General features: G+C 39.8%; 1 protein-coding gene across 16 annotated transcripts in view; it reads right to left on the minus strand.

The window, feature by feature from the left end:
• TNS3 (tensin 3) overlaps nt 1-15,318 on the minus strand; it is a 258,468-nt gene that overhangs the window by 20,171 nt on the left and 222,979 nt on the right. For all 16 annotated transcript variants that reach the window (XM_083823142.1, XM_083823137.1, XM_083823136.1 and 13 more), the window contains 3 exons: nt 6,637-6,808; nt 3,432-4,075; nt 2,721-2,807 (listed from right to left, as the gene is read on the minus strand). In XM_083823142.1, the coding sequence (XP_083679268.1) occupies nt 2,721-2,807; nt 3,432-4,075; nt 6,637-6,808 (903 nt within the window). The remainder of the gene's footprint in view (nt 1-2,720; nt 2,808-3,431; nt 4,076-6,636; nt 6,809-15,318) is intronic.

The raw sequence follows: 15,318 nt of genomic DNA on the forward strand, positions 1-15,318 counted from the left end.
TCTCATGTGAATTTCATGGATACTTATTTCAAAGGAAGCCTGAAATACAGATCCCTAGTGATTTTTTTAACTGTGAAGGATGCAGGTTCTACCAGGGTTCATGCAATCAGTGCTTCCAGAAGAAAATGCTGAGTAGTGGAAAACTGCTGTTACATTGACAAGTCAACAGCTTTCTACCACCCACTAGGCTACAACTGATAATTAGTTGATTTTTACATAGTAGCTTAAATCTGTGCCTCAGGTCAGTGCCTGCACACATGTAGTTGGGATCACTTGCAGCTGTGAATGATACAACAAAAATGATACAACAAAATTGAAGCTGGAATCTCTGCATAAACGCCAAAGATCTGTGCATGATTTTTCATTTGCTACATGCTTTCCCGTTTATCAAGAATACTGTGCAACCATTAGTTAACAACTACTGTTGCAGCACTGACCTGGGTAATCAAGTCTGATACTGATGATCGTAGCTGATACTGATAGTCACATATGAACTTTCTGGCAATGCAAAAGCAGCTTCAAGCTGACAGTGCTGATGTAAGCTCCAAATGAAATTTTGGGTTTAAGTTCATGGCAAACAACCCTCCCTTAAAAAAGTAAAACCAAACCAAACCAAAAAATAACTGCCACACACTAAACTAAAAAAAAATTCTAATACTTATACTTGGAAAATGTACTAAAAGGTGAAGAGATTAAATATGGGTTTTGTCCCTTTCTTTTTTTTCTGATCTCAGTGACCATATCAAAGGAAATCCAGCAAAATAAGAGCAAACTGACAAAAACTACACCTCAAGTATGTGCATGTGCACACACACACAGCCCAGGCAAAGAAAATGTGGCCCTATTCCCAATTTTCCTGGCCCCACGTTGTTTCTTATTAAGAAAAAAGGGCAAGTTGATTCCTGTTTACATATTGTCAAATTGTTAGAATCATGACAGAGAGCACAGCTCTTTAATTCCCAGGCTGAACAGACAACAGTGTATTTCTTTTCTTATGTAGCTTCAGTAGTCAGAAGCCATCAGTTCTCATCTACAAACAATGTTTGTCTCTGCAAAGTACTCTCACTCTATTATGTGTTTTAAAGCAAAACAGGGGATGAAAGTGGGTATTTGCTCTTCGAATGTCGAAACACTGAAATACTTTACATCTATAGCCTGTGATCTCTGCTTGAAGCGTGATATGAAGTTCTCCTAGGAGAAATCATTTGCAAGAAAACTGCTCTTGTTTGGCAGAAGTCTGCTACAGACTCTGAAATATAATAGCCAAACATCTTAACCTCACTTTTAAAAATAGATTTTAATTGGTAAGGTGAAAAGAGGCATACTACAAAGTTGGGAAGATAATTGTTTTCATTTGTTCAAGCAGCTAGGTTTAAAATTCCTTTATGATCTATTCCCCTCTTTAAATCCACATGAAGAGAGGAAACTTTTTCTGACCATTTGCAGAGCACTCAGTGCTCATTATGGGTGGGGAGCAGAAAATAGGAAGGAGAGTGAAGTGAAACAACCAGTGAAACATCATCCAGAGGTAAATAAATAATCCATTTTCTATGACCTTTATCCTCCTAGGCTCATATTTACCACCACACTATAAGGGGCACCCTCACAGTCTGAGAAAATATGAACTAGACAGACAGAGCAATTCATCATTTGCCAATAGCTGAAAGCTATTTGGTTCTAGTTCCAAGTCTGATGATGTAAACTTCCTTTCCAATACAGAATGGCTTTGACATTTTCCTTTTCAACAACTTCATTTTAACAATCCCAGTTTAAAATGCTTTCAATAGCTTACTAAATGCTATTCACTGTAGCTCAATATTACAGTACAGACACAAGGATAGTCAGTCAGACTGACTGCATTTACAAGCATCCAAAATACTTTATTTACATATTGATGCCCGATCAAAGTATAAGTTTGCATGTACACATTTTCACATATGTAATAAAAACTTTCCACTCTCATTCAGTAATATATCTACATATAGATGTATCTATATTGTACATCATAAAGATTTTATTCCATAGGAGTGTTATTTTGTGATCTTTAAGAAATAATGTATGTCACTTGCAGCTGAAAATGAAATTTAGGCTACAGAACAACTGGTAGATGAGGATGCTTTTATAATGAATCCTAGATAATAAATTACTCTCTGATATTTAGGATCTCTCAACCTATCTACACAGGGAAACACACATGGCTGAAATTATGCCAGAGCATCACATTTGTACTCTAATGGTTTCTGAGAGCAGCAGTTGTTTGGTATTGCACCATGTATACTTGCTGTTCCAAACTCTGGAGGCCAAAATAGCTTTGCCTGGCACACTGGTGAAGACTCACCATAATATCAGATTGCATTAATAGAGCATATTCTGCTTACATTTTCTTTCAGCATACCTTAAATCAACTTCCATTGTTGTGAGATGGCAACAGACAAATTAGTTTCTCAGTAAAGCACTTTTGCAGGAGCTACCACAGGAATACTCAAATCACTCTGTAGTTATTTAAATTAGGATAATAATTTGTCTGAAGTACTTGAATGCCCTCCACTCTCAAACTCAGCCTTTGGACAAAATAAATTGAAGTTGTCTTCGGCCCTTATAGATTTTATATTTCTCTTTGTAATTATTTGAGATGTCTGGTAGTCATAAAAAAATAAGGCACATTCACCAACTAGCCTTTCTGTAAGTATATACCTCAGAATATACATCAACTGTTATACCTTGTTCTCTTGAAATATCTGGTTTATACCAGAACTTGGATGTGTCCTGGACAAATTTCACAGTCACATGTTTATCCATTGTGTTTTCTATAAAATAAAAGGGGAAAGACAAGTTAAGAAATTTTCTAAATATAAAAGCATGTTTTGCTTTTCTTTTCAACTTCCAACCACATTAACGCTTCTAAAAACTCATGATTAGAAGGACAACAGAGAGAAACTTTGAACTGTTTCAGAACCATACACTAAGACTCCAAAAGCCCTCTTAAAGTTTAATTTTGCAAAACCTATAGAATATGAAAAACTCTTACATTTATAAAGCTATACTAAATATAAAGTTTTTCAGTGGGACCCAGTGAATACATATCGACATTTTTAACTATTCTTGACATGAATATAGCAAAGATGCATAAAGAAACCAGCCTTTATTAAGAGAGGTTGGAATGCATACTCCTTGTTTGTGGTTTCACAGCTCAAAAGGTGGGATGCCCTTGGCTGACAATTAAGGAAGGGCAGAAACAGTTCTGCAGCATTGTCCTCAGAATAATACATCCAAAACCCGTGAAATGGTGCCTCTTACTGCAAGCATTCAAGTCCTCTCTGCCATTTTTATTCCACTGTTTTTTTCCCCCTCCTCATTTTAAAAATCCCCTAAATGGGAGGTAAACTCATACAACTCAGAAGTATTTTGCATTTCTCTGATACAGAACCTACCTGGCACGAGGGAAGTGCTTAAAATTTTTGAGAAATCTGGGAGGATGTTTGGGAATGGGATGCTGATTGTACTTCCACTGTGGGGACTAGAGAAGCCACTTGAAGAAGGTGAGACAGAGGTGAAGGAACGGTCCTCTTCAGAGGACCTCTTTTTCTCTGGAAGAGGTGGTTGAGAATGTAGGTTCCCTCCAAGGTGCTGATGAATCGCATTGTTTTGACTATTGTGTCCAGAAGCCACTGTAAGAAAGTTTTGTGCCAAAAAGCCATTGTCCTCTGCACTTGCCACTGATGAGCTCATGGTTTTAGGAGAGATGCTAGTGTTGGCTATGAAAGTAGCTTGTTTCTCCTCTTGGGGGGAGCTACAGACCATGTTGCCCCCACTGTAGTTCCTGTAGGCCCGGGCACTGCAGCTGTTAGCAGGTTCTTGTTGCTGCTCCACTGGTGATTTCTCCAGGCTGCTCCGGGTGACAACTTGCAGTCCTGGGGTTTGGAAATGAGACAAGAGAGAACCATCTTGCACAGGGTGTGAAAATTCTGAAGGCACAAGGTAACTTCCTGTTGGCCTGGTATTTCCCATTGAAAGCTGGAGCGATGGGGAAGATTTAGGGCTGCTTTCAAGCCAAGGACATTCTGTTGCAGGAGAGCTGTCAAAAAAAGCCAAAAATCGAACACAAAAATAATAAAACAGCCAAATCATTTTCCTAAAAAGTCACTACACAGTCCATACTGTGGTCATAATTGAAAGCAATCACTTGCTCACTGAGGTACACTTTGACAACAAGAAAGATCTGGCAATACAGCTGGAACAAGGGACTTCAGCCCCACCCTGATCATTCATTTCTTCAATGTAGTTCATCACTTTCTGCCTTATCTCACCCTCCATCCAGCAATGCTGATGACACCATTTCTGAGCTTCTACTGTAAGTCAGGCCACCAAATTCAGCACTGTTATAAACACTCCTCCTTCCTCCTAATTGAGAGGGTTACTTTTAATATGAATTGATTCAGTGAGACTGTGTACAACATTGCTTCACAGACAGAGGTCCTGGAGGATCTCCATACGGTGACTTACAGCACTGGCTGAAAAAGAGCAGTAGAAGGCTCTTAAGCCACGGCTGTCATCAAAGGCAATGACAAAAGTTTATGGAATAAGACTGACACTACCACAATAGATCTTACATGCAGAGTCTCTTACGTTAATTTTTAAAAAGGAGAGAGAAAGGGAAAGGGGAAAGAGGGAAGGAAAAAAGGGGAAAAGGGAAAGTGCAAGACAAGCGCTAAGGACAGCGTTGTTCACCATCACATAATAAGTGAATAAGCATGGTAAGAAGACAGTCCACAAGACCCAACTGTTAGATTAGGCCTCTTTCTAATAAAATCTATATTGCAAACAGAAGAGAAGCAAGTCCAGTGGTTAATTTTTGCATATGGGAACAACAAACATAAAACAATACAGAGTACAAGAAACACTTTTCCAAGCTTCTGTTTGATTGATGGATATTAAGTATTTATATATTTATTATTTATAAAGACAACAATAAACATTAGATTATTCTACTGGCTAAGAGTTCCACCTGCTCAAGTGAAGGATAACAAATATCCTTCTAAACACCACAGATTATGCTTCTGACAAAACCATCTCATGAAAGTTTAAATTGGCTTCTTTCTTCAGAAAGTGAGACGCCCTTCAATTTTGGCTGAAAAACATTATCATCAACATCATATGTAAAGAGAGAACAAACCCATTTTGAGATAGAAAGTGAAAGGAACTGGCAAAAAAATTATAAAAAATAAAAATTTATTAAAAAAATTATAAAGAACATTTTAATTAAAAGGGAACTGTGGAAATGGATACCAGTAGATTTGAACAGATCCAAGTAGAAGGACCATAAAGAAATAGAAGGGAAGCAAAGGGTAGAAAGGAACCATTCCAAAAAAAAAAAAAAAAAACAAGCTGTAGTTATCAGCTAGATGAAATGAAAAGCAACAGGAAAAACAAAACATCTAAAAAGAAGGGAACAAAAATTTCTAGATAAAGTTTAAGGACGGAATGCAAGCTTGATAATGACTGCATTGCCTGATAAGCTTGTAATTCATATCCACTTATAATTAAATGTCAAATTGGCTTCTCCTCAGAAAATACTAACATACTTTATACAGAGCAAAAGGGAAACAAGCCACTGGCATGTAAGGAACTCAGGTAGCTATTGTTTGACATCAGTAGGGTAAATCTGTTGAAGCCTTAGGCCGCAGTATGAGCTCCCATAACCTGAACCTGTTATGTAGTGGTGATTGAGCAATATTTTGTGTGGATGGGGGGTGGGGATGTGCTGACCAAGGACATGGCAGAATGAGAGCGTGCCCCAGGAGATAAGAGAAGACATCGTGCTCTGCAACAAAGAATTGCCAGTCTGAAGTAACATAATGTATATGTGTCAAGAACTTATTGGACCATAATGGACAAAGACTGTATGGGTGTAAGAACCCAAGGGAAGTCTTGATGGGGTCCCTCCTTGAAGGCACCCAGCTCGAGCTGATATATGAGTACCATTAAATTCTCACTGCTTTAAATAAGAATCAACACTTTGAGTGAATTCTGGATGCCTGGTGAGACCCATTTTGCTAGGGGAAACAACAAGATCCCCTAACAAGAGTATTATGATTCACAGTCATAATTATAACAGGAAACTTCTTTCACAGTCCAAGTACTGACTGAAAATGAAATTAATTAGATAGGAAGACATATAGAAATCAACACACTGTAAGTCCTTACTGAGAGTTTGACACACCAACCAACAGCATTCCAAATATTTATTGTGAAAAAGGAGCCAATTATCCATGAAAAGGACAGTTAGCCACAAAAGAATGTTGTTGCAGAGTGATAGAGAAGGAAACATTATCAGCTGTAATGAAACACCTCATCTATTAAGTAAATAGAGGTAATTGTTCATGACTGACCACTGATTGTCCCTACCCATTTTTGTATTCCTAGATTTTCTTTAAAACCACATGTGCCTCTCAGACATATAAATAACATCTGTGAATGTGTTAACTTCCAGATGGTGGGCAACAACATCATCACATGTCACAACCAAACTCAAAAGTCCTTGTACAAATGCTCTGCAACAAACAAGCAAGCATAACATCTTGGCTGGAAATCACAATACTGAGAACTAAACACTCAGGTCAGAGAATCTTTTCCTACCTTTCTCCCACTGGGACAGAACTGTTACTTGAAGCAGTACATGAAGATGCTAAACACCGCTGAAAGGAAGGATCCATCTGCATGTTGGGCCTCAGCAAAGCAGGGTTAGCACCCAAGGTGCTGTCAGACATTATCATAGAGTGGTTAAGGGCTTCTTTGTAACTTTGAGATTCTGCAAGAAAGGAAACAAAGTACAAGACAAATTGAAAAACAACTTACATTTTTACAGGCCTTGTACTGCCTGAAAGAAGTGTTTATAAAATGACCGATTTTTCTTTAAAAAAAAAAATTTTTTTTACTTGTTTAAACTGTAACATTTTATTTCACAACACTGATTGCTGAAAACATGCAGCAGGAGAACAAATGGCAAAGGCAAGTTGTTCTGCATTCCGCAGCCCACAGTGTTAAGACAGATATGTCTATTCAAGTTTCCTACCTAACTATACACAGCATGCACTCAAACAGCAAAGCAATAGAAAACTGGAGGGTTATTTCAGCCCAACCTTCAGCCCACAGCTGAATGGGGCAGGGCACTCAGTGACAAATAACAGGAAAGACCAAGATATTCAATGTTTTTTCAATAGTGCCCACTGATGAGGCAAGAGGCAATGAGCACAAATTAAAACATGAAATTCCACCTGAACACAAGAAAACATTTTTTTTTACTGCAAGACTGTTCAAACACTTGCACAGCTTGCCCAGATGGGTTGTGGAGTCTTCATCCTTGGAGATATTCAAAACCTGACCCAACAGTCCTGTACAACTTGCACTAGCTGACCCTGTTTGAGCAGGGGTGTGGCTAGATGATCACTATAGGTCACTTCAAGCCTCTGTGATTCTGTGTAATTCTTGCTATAGGTCTAGAATACTGCTCAGGTGAGGAGAAAAGGACAGAACTGGAGTTGAAAGGCAGTTGAGAAGAACAGAGAAAATACGGGTTCAGAACTGTGACTTTGTTCACACCACACAGAGAAAGAAATAAAATAACTAGACCATTTTTTTCTAATAGCTTGCAAATAGCATCAGAGCAATTGCTTTCTAAATTGATTCAAGACTGAACTAAGTTCAACTTATTTATACTGATTGTAGATAGTACAGGATAAAGTTAAAATGGATGTACTTGGATGAGGAATCATGTGAATGCTATTACTAGAATCACATAAGGGACCTTAAAGATCATCTAGTTCCCCCTGCAAAGAGCAGAGACACTAGATCAGGTTGCTCAAAGCCCCATCCAACCTGGCCTTGAACGCTTCCAGGGGTGGGGCATCCACAGCTTCTCTGAGCAACCTGTTCCAGTGCATTACCACCCTCATCATTAAGAATTGCTTCCTAACATTTAATCTAAACCTACCCTCCTTTAGTTTAAAACCATTACACTTGTCCTATCACTACAACCCGCGATAAAGAGTTCCTTTCCATCTTTCCTGTAGACCCCCTTTAAGTACTGTAATGTTGCAATATGATCTCCCTGGAGCCTCCTCTTCTCTTGGATAAACAACCCCCACTTTCTCAGCCTTTATATGAGAGCCTTTCTCAGTCTTCATATGAGAGGTGCTCCATCCCTCTGATCACTGTTGTAGCTCTCCCGTGGCTCTGCTTCAACAGATCTATGTTGATTAGACCTTTCTTATGGTGGGGGCCCCAGAGCTGAACGCAGCACTCCAGGTGGGATCTCACAGGAATGGAGCAGAGGGGGAGAATCACCTCCCTCAACCTGCTACCTACACTTCTTTTGATGCAGCCCAAAATATGGTTGGCTTCCTGGGCAACACTGCCAGCTCACATTCAGTTTTTAACCCAGCAATACCCCCAAGCTCTTTTCCACAGGGCTGCTCTCAATTCACTCATCTCCCAGTCTTTATTCATGTTTGGGATTGCCCCAACACAGGCACAGGACTTTGCACTAGGCCTTGTTGAATTTCAGGAGGTTTGCACAGGCCAATCTCTCAAAACTGTCAAGGTCCCTCTGGATGGCATCTCAGAATCATGGAATCACAGAATGTGCAGGGTTGGAAGGGACCTCATCTAGTCCAACGCCCCTGACGAGTAGCATCACCTAGAGCACATTGTACAGGATGGCATCCAGGCGGGTTTTGAATATCTCCAGAGAAGGAGACTCCACAGCCTGTCTGGGCAACCGGTTCCAGTGCTCTGTCAACCTCACAGGAAAGAAGTGCCCTCTCACATTCAGCCAGAACCTCCTGTGCTTCAGTTTGTGCCCGTTACCTCTCGTCCTGTTGCTGGGCACAACTGAAAAGACCGGCTCCATCCTCTCGACACCCTCCCGTCGGATATTTATACACATTAATGAGTTTTCCCCTCAGTCTTCTCTTTTCCAGGCTAAACAGACCCGGTTCTCTCAGCCTGTCCTCATACGGCAGGAGCTCCATTCCTCTCATCATCTTCGTAGTCCTCCTCTGAACTCACTCCAGAAGTTCTATGTCCCCCTGATACTGGGGAGCCCAGAACTGGACACAAGACTCCAGGTGTGGCCTCACCAGGGCTGAGTAGAGGGGGAGGATCACCTCCCTTGACCTGCTGGCAACACTCTTCCGAATGCAGCCTACGATACCGTTGGCCTTCTTGGCCACAAAGGCACATTGCTGAGTCGCGGTCAGCCTGCTGTCCACCAGGACTCCTAGGTCCCTCTCTGCAGAGCTGTACTCTAACAGGACAGACACACCCCAGCCTATACCGGTGCTTTGGGTTATTCCTCCCTAGGTGCAGGACCCTACACTTGCCCTTGCTGAACTTCATGAGGTTCCTCTTGGCCCAACCCTCCAGCCTGTCGAGGTCCCAGCCTATCTCTTCCGTCCAACCTGTCAACTGCACCACTCAGGTTGGTATCATCTGCAAAATTCCTGAGGGTGAACTCAATCCCACTATTCATGTCACCAACAAATATGTTAGATAATACTCGTCCCAGTACAGACCTCTGAGGGACACCACTGATCACCAGTCTCTGCACTTGGACATTGAGCCATTGACCACAACTCTTTCAGTTAGACCTTCCAGCTGATTCCTTATGCACTGAGTGGTCCATCCCTCTAATCCATGTCTCTTCATTTTATAGTCAAGGATGTTGTGGAGGACAATATGAAATGCTTTTCTCAAGTCCAGGTAGATGACATCAGTTGCTCTTCCCTTTTCCACCAGCACTGTAACACCATCGTAAAAGGCCACCAAATTTGTCAGGCTCGATTTGCCCTTAGTGAAGCCATGCTGACTGTCACCAATCTCCTCTCTGTTTTCCGTGTGCTTTAGCATAGTTTCAGGAGGATCTGCCCCATGATCTTGCTTGGCACAGAGATGAGACTGACTGGCTTGTAGTTCCCCAGGTCTTCCTTTTTTCCCTTTCCTAAAAACAGGGGTTATGTTTCCTCTCTTCCAGTCAGTGGGAACTTCACCAGACTGGCATGACTTTTCAAATATAGTGGCTTAGCAACTTCATCCACCACTTCCCTCAGGACTATTCCCTCAGCTCCCTACTATTGAAGAGCTTTATAAAGGAACAATTTATTCCTTTTCTTTACAGGTGCATTGTTATAACTACTCAAGCTCTAACGAGCTTGTTATTTAATTATTCTGGCATACGCTAAAACAATCCAAAACCTTTCACATATGCTCATGTTCAATTACGCTGTTTTCTACTTCAGAGAAGGCCATGCAATATGATACTGCATACGCTTAAGCATCTGAATAGCTTCATACACCTGAATAGTTCCAATCACCTAAACATCTGCAAGACTGGAACCAATGAGGAGACCACAGATGAAACAGTCTCTACTCTCTCTAGAGTACTGGATACACTTAAAAAGATTGATGTGGAGAAGAAAAACAACAAAAATATGAGAGCTAGAGAACAACTCCAGCCCAACAAAGACTAACAATAATCTTAATCTTAATTTTTTCCATAAGGAAATCATTCTAATGCTGTAAAAAGAAGGAAGATTCTCACTGTTTCTGTGAGCTCCACTGAAGCAAGTCCAAAGAAATCATTTCAATACTTTTCATGGCACAGTCTGTCTCTGCTATTATTTGAATCAGGATGATGGAAGGTACTTAAAAGAAATGCCTGAGATAAGAAAACCTGCAAAACAGTGCTCTGACTGAAAACCATTTGAATTCCTCACATAGCACACATACTGTACAGAGCAACCACTTAACTGGATGAGGAAAGCATTAGAAAACTACCAAAATGTCTTTAACTAACATTAATTAGATCCATGCCAGCCATTAAAGTGAACTTTAAAGGAAATGCCTACAGAAATGGGTGTGGTGGAGAAGAGTTAAGAAAATCTGAATCTGTAATAGTTCAGATATATTGTATTCACTCTCATACTGGTGCAAACACAGTCTTAGGCCATATTCCTACTGAAATCAGTGGCGCTCCCTAGTATTATAAAGATTGATGTTAAGCCATGAACAATTATTTTAATATGTAATAAACAAGTAATACTTTGTCTTAACTATTATCTGAGGAAAAAAAATGGTTACTTGAATGTGGGTTGGTCAAACTAACATTGTATGTCTGATGAGCACTTGAGCCTCCCCAGGAATGCAACTTTCCGTACACTAAAAGCAGATGGATCTACTGAGAGCTCCATCTGTAAGACAGTATGTCTTAGGTGCAACTGACATCTCATTTCTGTACATGAACCTGCAGATGCCTCCCAGTTGTACTACAGGTTGAGACAACTCTGCTACGATACAGGAGAGGATAATGCATTCCCAGCAGGCATTGGGATTATGATCACAGGCTTAACTCCATATATTTATTTATTTCCATCAGTGCCTCTATACTTGTCCCCTTGTTATCAGACTGTGTAGGGGAGTCACTGGACTCCTGTTACAAAGAACCTGGGGGCAGAAAGGGGAGGGGAGCTTCTTGCTCCTTATGAAATAGCTTAAAATCTTCTCCCACTGTTATGCAATCTCAAGTATGTGCACGAGACTTAAACCAAAGCATTTATACATAGCAAAGTCCTCTCCTCCCACCACTTAAGCACTTGCTTAAAGATATGAACTAAGACATGACTCTTCTCTGTTTCAGGTTTTGGATTGTCACTATTACCTTTACACCACTGAAAGCTGCATGACAGAAAGACCACTGACTGAATGCTGACAGACACAGCATTTCTTTTCATATCCAAATTTTCACACATGTAAAAGATTAACAGTGAAAAGCCACAGGCAGCCAGGCATGTAATCTGCAAAATGAACGCAAACTCTGCATAACTATTCCCAGGCTAGAAACAAATATATCTGAAAGGCACTTATCATGAAAGCAGCTTTGTTTATATTTCAATTAAAAACAAGCTTGCCAAATATTTCAGCTATGTCCTCTCTATTGTCTGATACAGAGTCCACACTCACCAGTCAGCTGTTAACCCTTTACTGTACAAGCTTATAGTTTCTACAGGATTTTTTGTATGCGTGGTACAATCTCCTCTGCCATGTTTGCTGCAATCTACTGGTGCTTCTTGCTTCAGATCCTCTCAATCTACACTGTTAGGTCTGTTAGAATACTGACAATGTAGAAGTGCAGCTCCCTACTAAAAGAAGTGACACAAAAAAACTAAGATCATGTTCATGCCTCTTCAAACACTCAGGTCAAAATAACTACACTTGCTAACACTGACCATCAGCTTTACAGACAGAACCTAACAGATGAATGGCGCTCTCTGCATTATACATTGATGAAAAGGGACACTCAGGAAGAAAACAAATATTGTGACCATATGCAAGTTAGAAGATACAGATCACTATTCAACCATCCCACTTACCAGCAAAGGGAAAAAAAATAGTAAAAGTTGCAAGCATCTTCTATTTGTAAGCAGCTCTTGGATGTGCCCAGGAGACAGCTACATGAAAGTAAGATGTTATAGATTAACTACTACTTTAATCCACTACATGTCCTATCTTAAAAGAAAAACAAAATGAAAAAAATAAGAGAGAAAGAAAAAAAGAAAAGAAAAGGAAAATGAGAAAGGGGAAAAGAGGAAAAATAAATAAAAATTAAAAAAAGAAAATGGAAGAAAAAAATAAAAATGAAGAAAGAAAAGAAAAAAAAAACAGAGTGGCTTAACCCAAGCCACGGTCCAGATAAAAGGTATGTAAAAGCATTGCTTTTCCTCTTTTCTTGTAGCAGCTGAATGGCAAAATCACCCCACAGCTTTTGAGAAACTGGTCCAGTAGGGAAATTGAAGAGCTGTCATTCCATTAGCACACCTTGTATGTTAGCAGATCCTAATATAATTCCATCTCTGTATTCCTTTTTGTTCAAAGGTGATAGCTAACCTGCTCCAAATGATTTATAAACTCCACTCAAAATCCTCAAGTTACTCTAAGTCACTGTTCTGCTCCCTAAAGTATGAGCTGGCCTCCCCCTAACTAGCTCAAGGCAGCTTAAAACTGAATGGACATAGAAAAGCATGTTGCTGTAAAGCAAGCCAAAGGAACTGAACCACTACCAGCCTTAAAGAGCAGCAGAAAAATAAGAAGCTTTGTGAAATTTACAAGCATTGCACAATCTCTTCTGTCCCTTGATCCATCCTTTGATGGCTTGCTTCAGCAATGATGTGAAATTCCAGCCTAATGAAAGATGTCTCCAAAACATTCCCTGTACTAACAGCCTCATTCAAAGGTTCCATTTCACCGTTCACATGAACAGCTAATGAAACCATTCCTTTAGACAGATTTCCTGACAGAATTGAAGATACTTACAAATGTAATGGAAGAGCTGGTGCGAGAATTCTTCTCTACCCAATGTAAGTAATTTATTTTTTGACTGATTGCATTCATGGAATCATAGAATGGCTCAGGTTGGAAGGGACCTCAAAGATCATCTAGTTCCAACCCCCCTGCATTAGGCAGGGACACCTCTCACTAGATCAGGTTGCTCAGGGCCTCATCTAATGTGATCTTGAACACCTCCAAGGATGGGGCATCCACAACCTTTCTGGGCAACATGTTCCAGTGCCTCACCACCCTCTGAGTGAAGAATTTCCTCCTAACCTCTAACCTAAATCTCCCCTCTTTTAGTTTAAAACCATTCCCCCTTGTCCTGTCATTATCTCATTGAGCAAAGAGCAGCTCTCCAATTAAGGGTAACAGTAAAAAATTGCTCTCCAACAAAGAAGGCCACATTCTATAAACTTGGTATTTCTCATTCACTCAGGACTCACCTTGGACTTGTCCTACCAGACAAGCATTCTCAAGACCTTCCTTCCTTTGAAACACTTCTGAAAAATGTACACTGTAATTCCCTGCATTCATGAAAAACTCAATGGCACTTTGCAGCTTGACATAGAGCTAGCTTCAACTACAGTTTGGCACTACCAATGTGAACTCCATCATAGTGCTGAGCTGTTCATCTCTCCTTCCCACATCTAGGGAACTGTAACAGTTTTATAACAGTCTCTGCTGATACAACTTTATTTTATTCAGGATACCAAAGGTCAAATGATCACCACTTCCCTTTTGCAATATTCATTTTTGTTCTTCATTAAGCCAAGTTTTTCTGCCATTCACCTGAACTTCTTGCAGAAGATTTAGACTCAAGTCAGAGCTGAGGTGTTATATGTACAAGGAAAGGTAAAGCAAGAATACAAAAAAAAAAAAAAAACACCGGTATTAAGCATTAAAACAACTTATCCAGAGACACAGTGGGTACCTCATGGTTTGAAGTATATCAGTAATGCAAAATGTACTGGATGAAGATTTTAAGCACATATTATGGAAAAGGTTCATTTAGATATGTTCCTTTCCAAATCTTAAAATCTACAGAAGAAAAAATGTGGAGAAAGATTTATCAAGGAAAAGCAAAATAAGACAAGGACAGAACTGAAGAAAGTTTTAGTATACCCAAGGGAAGAAATCCAATTATTTAGTTCCTCCATCTGCAGGAAGTTCTCTTAAAGATAAAAGGCCCAAGATCATATGGAAGGATGTAGGAAAGAAACAATAAATAAAAGGAAAAACCATCAGTAAGCAAATGACAAAATTAATGACACTGAGTAGGCACAATTTTAGCTTTTCTATGGAAAGGCTGCGGGAAAGATTATCTGGAAAATCATAGTTTCACAGAAAAAAATGGAGCAAGGAAAAGAATTTCAGTGGAAGAGAGGTAGGTATTGATGTGCAAACTCCAGTGACAGCTAGCTGGACTGGATGAAGTGAAAAGTAGTGCACAATTCTAATTGTACAGTTTGACTAGGGGGTAGCAGAAGCTTATGCTACTATGTAAAGCCAGAAAACCTGGAAATGGTGAATTTATGACAAAAGGATTTGGGTTCCTGGAAAAAAAGTTCCTCCAGTGGATGACAAGAGTGCTAAGATTTTGTTTTTGTGAAGCTTCTTAAAAACCTCTACAGGGCTCACTGGGAAGAGCAGAATTAAAGCTCCTACATACAGAAAAAGGCGACAGCAAATTGGTCCACCATTAAGCATGGTTCTTCTGGGGAAGCCATATTGCCTTTCATCATCTCTCCTTCTGCTTTTCCAAATGCTAAGGTGCCAAAAATTAATAGGAGACTGAGATAATGCTGAAACTCTCTTTTGCTTTCAGTCCACCTGCAAACTACCAACTTTACTGAAACTTATTTTATACTTATCATATTCTGCTTTCAATTTCACAAAAATACACTGAATCAAATTATACCCTTGCAAAAAACAACT

The sequence above is a fragment of the Anser anser genome (genome assembly GCF_964211835.1).
Source record: "Anser anser genome assembly, chromosome: 2".
Classification (NCBI taxonomy): domain Eukaryota; kingdom Metazoa; phylum Chordata; class Aves; order Anseriformes; family Anatidae; genus Anser; species Anser anser.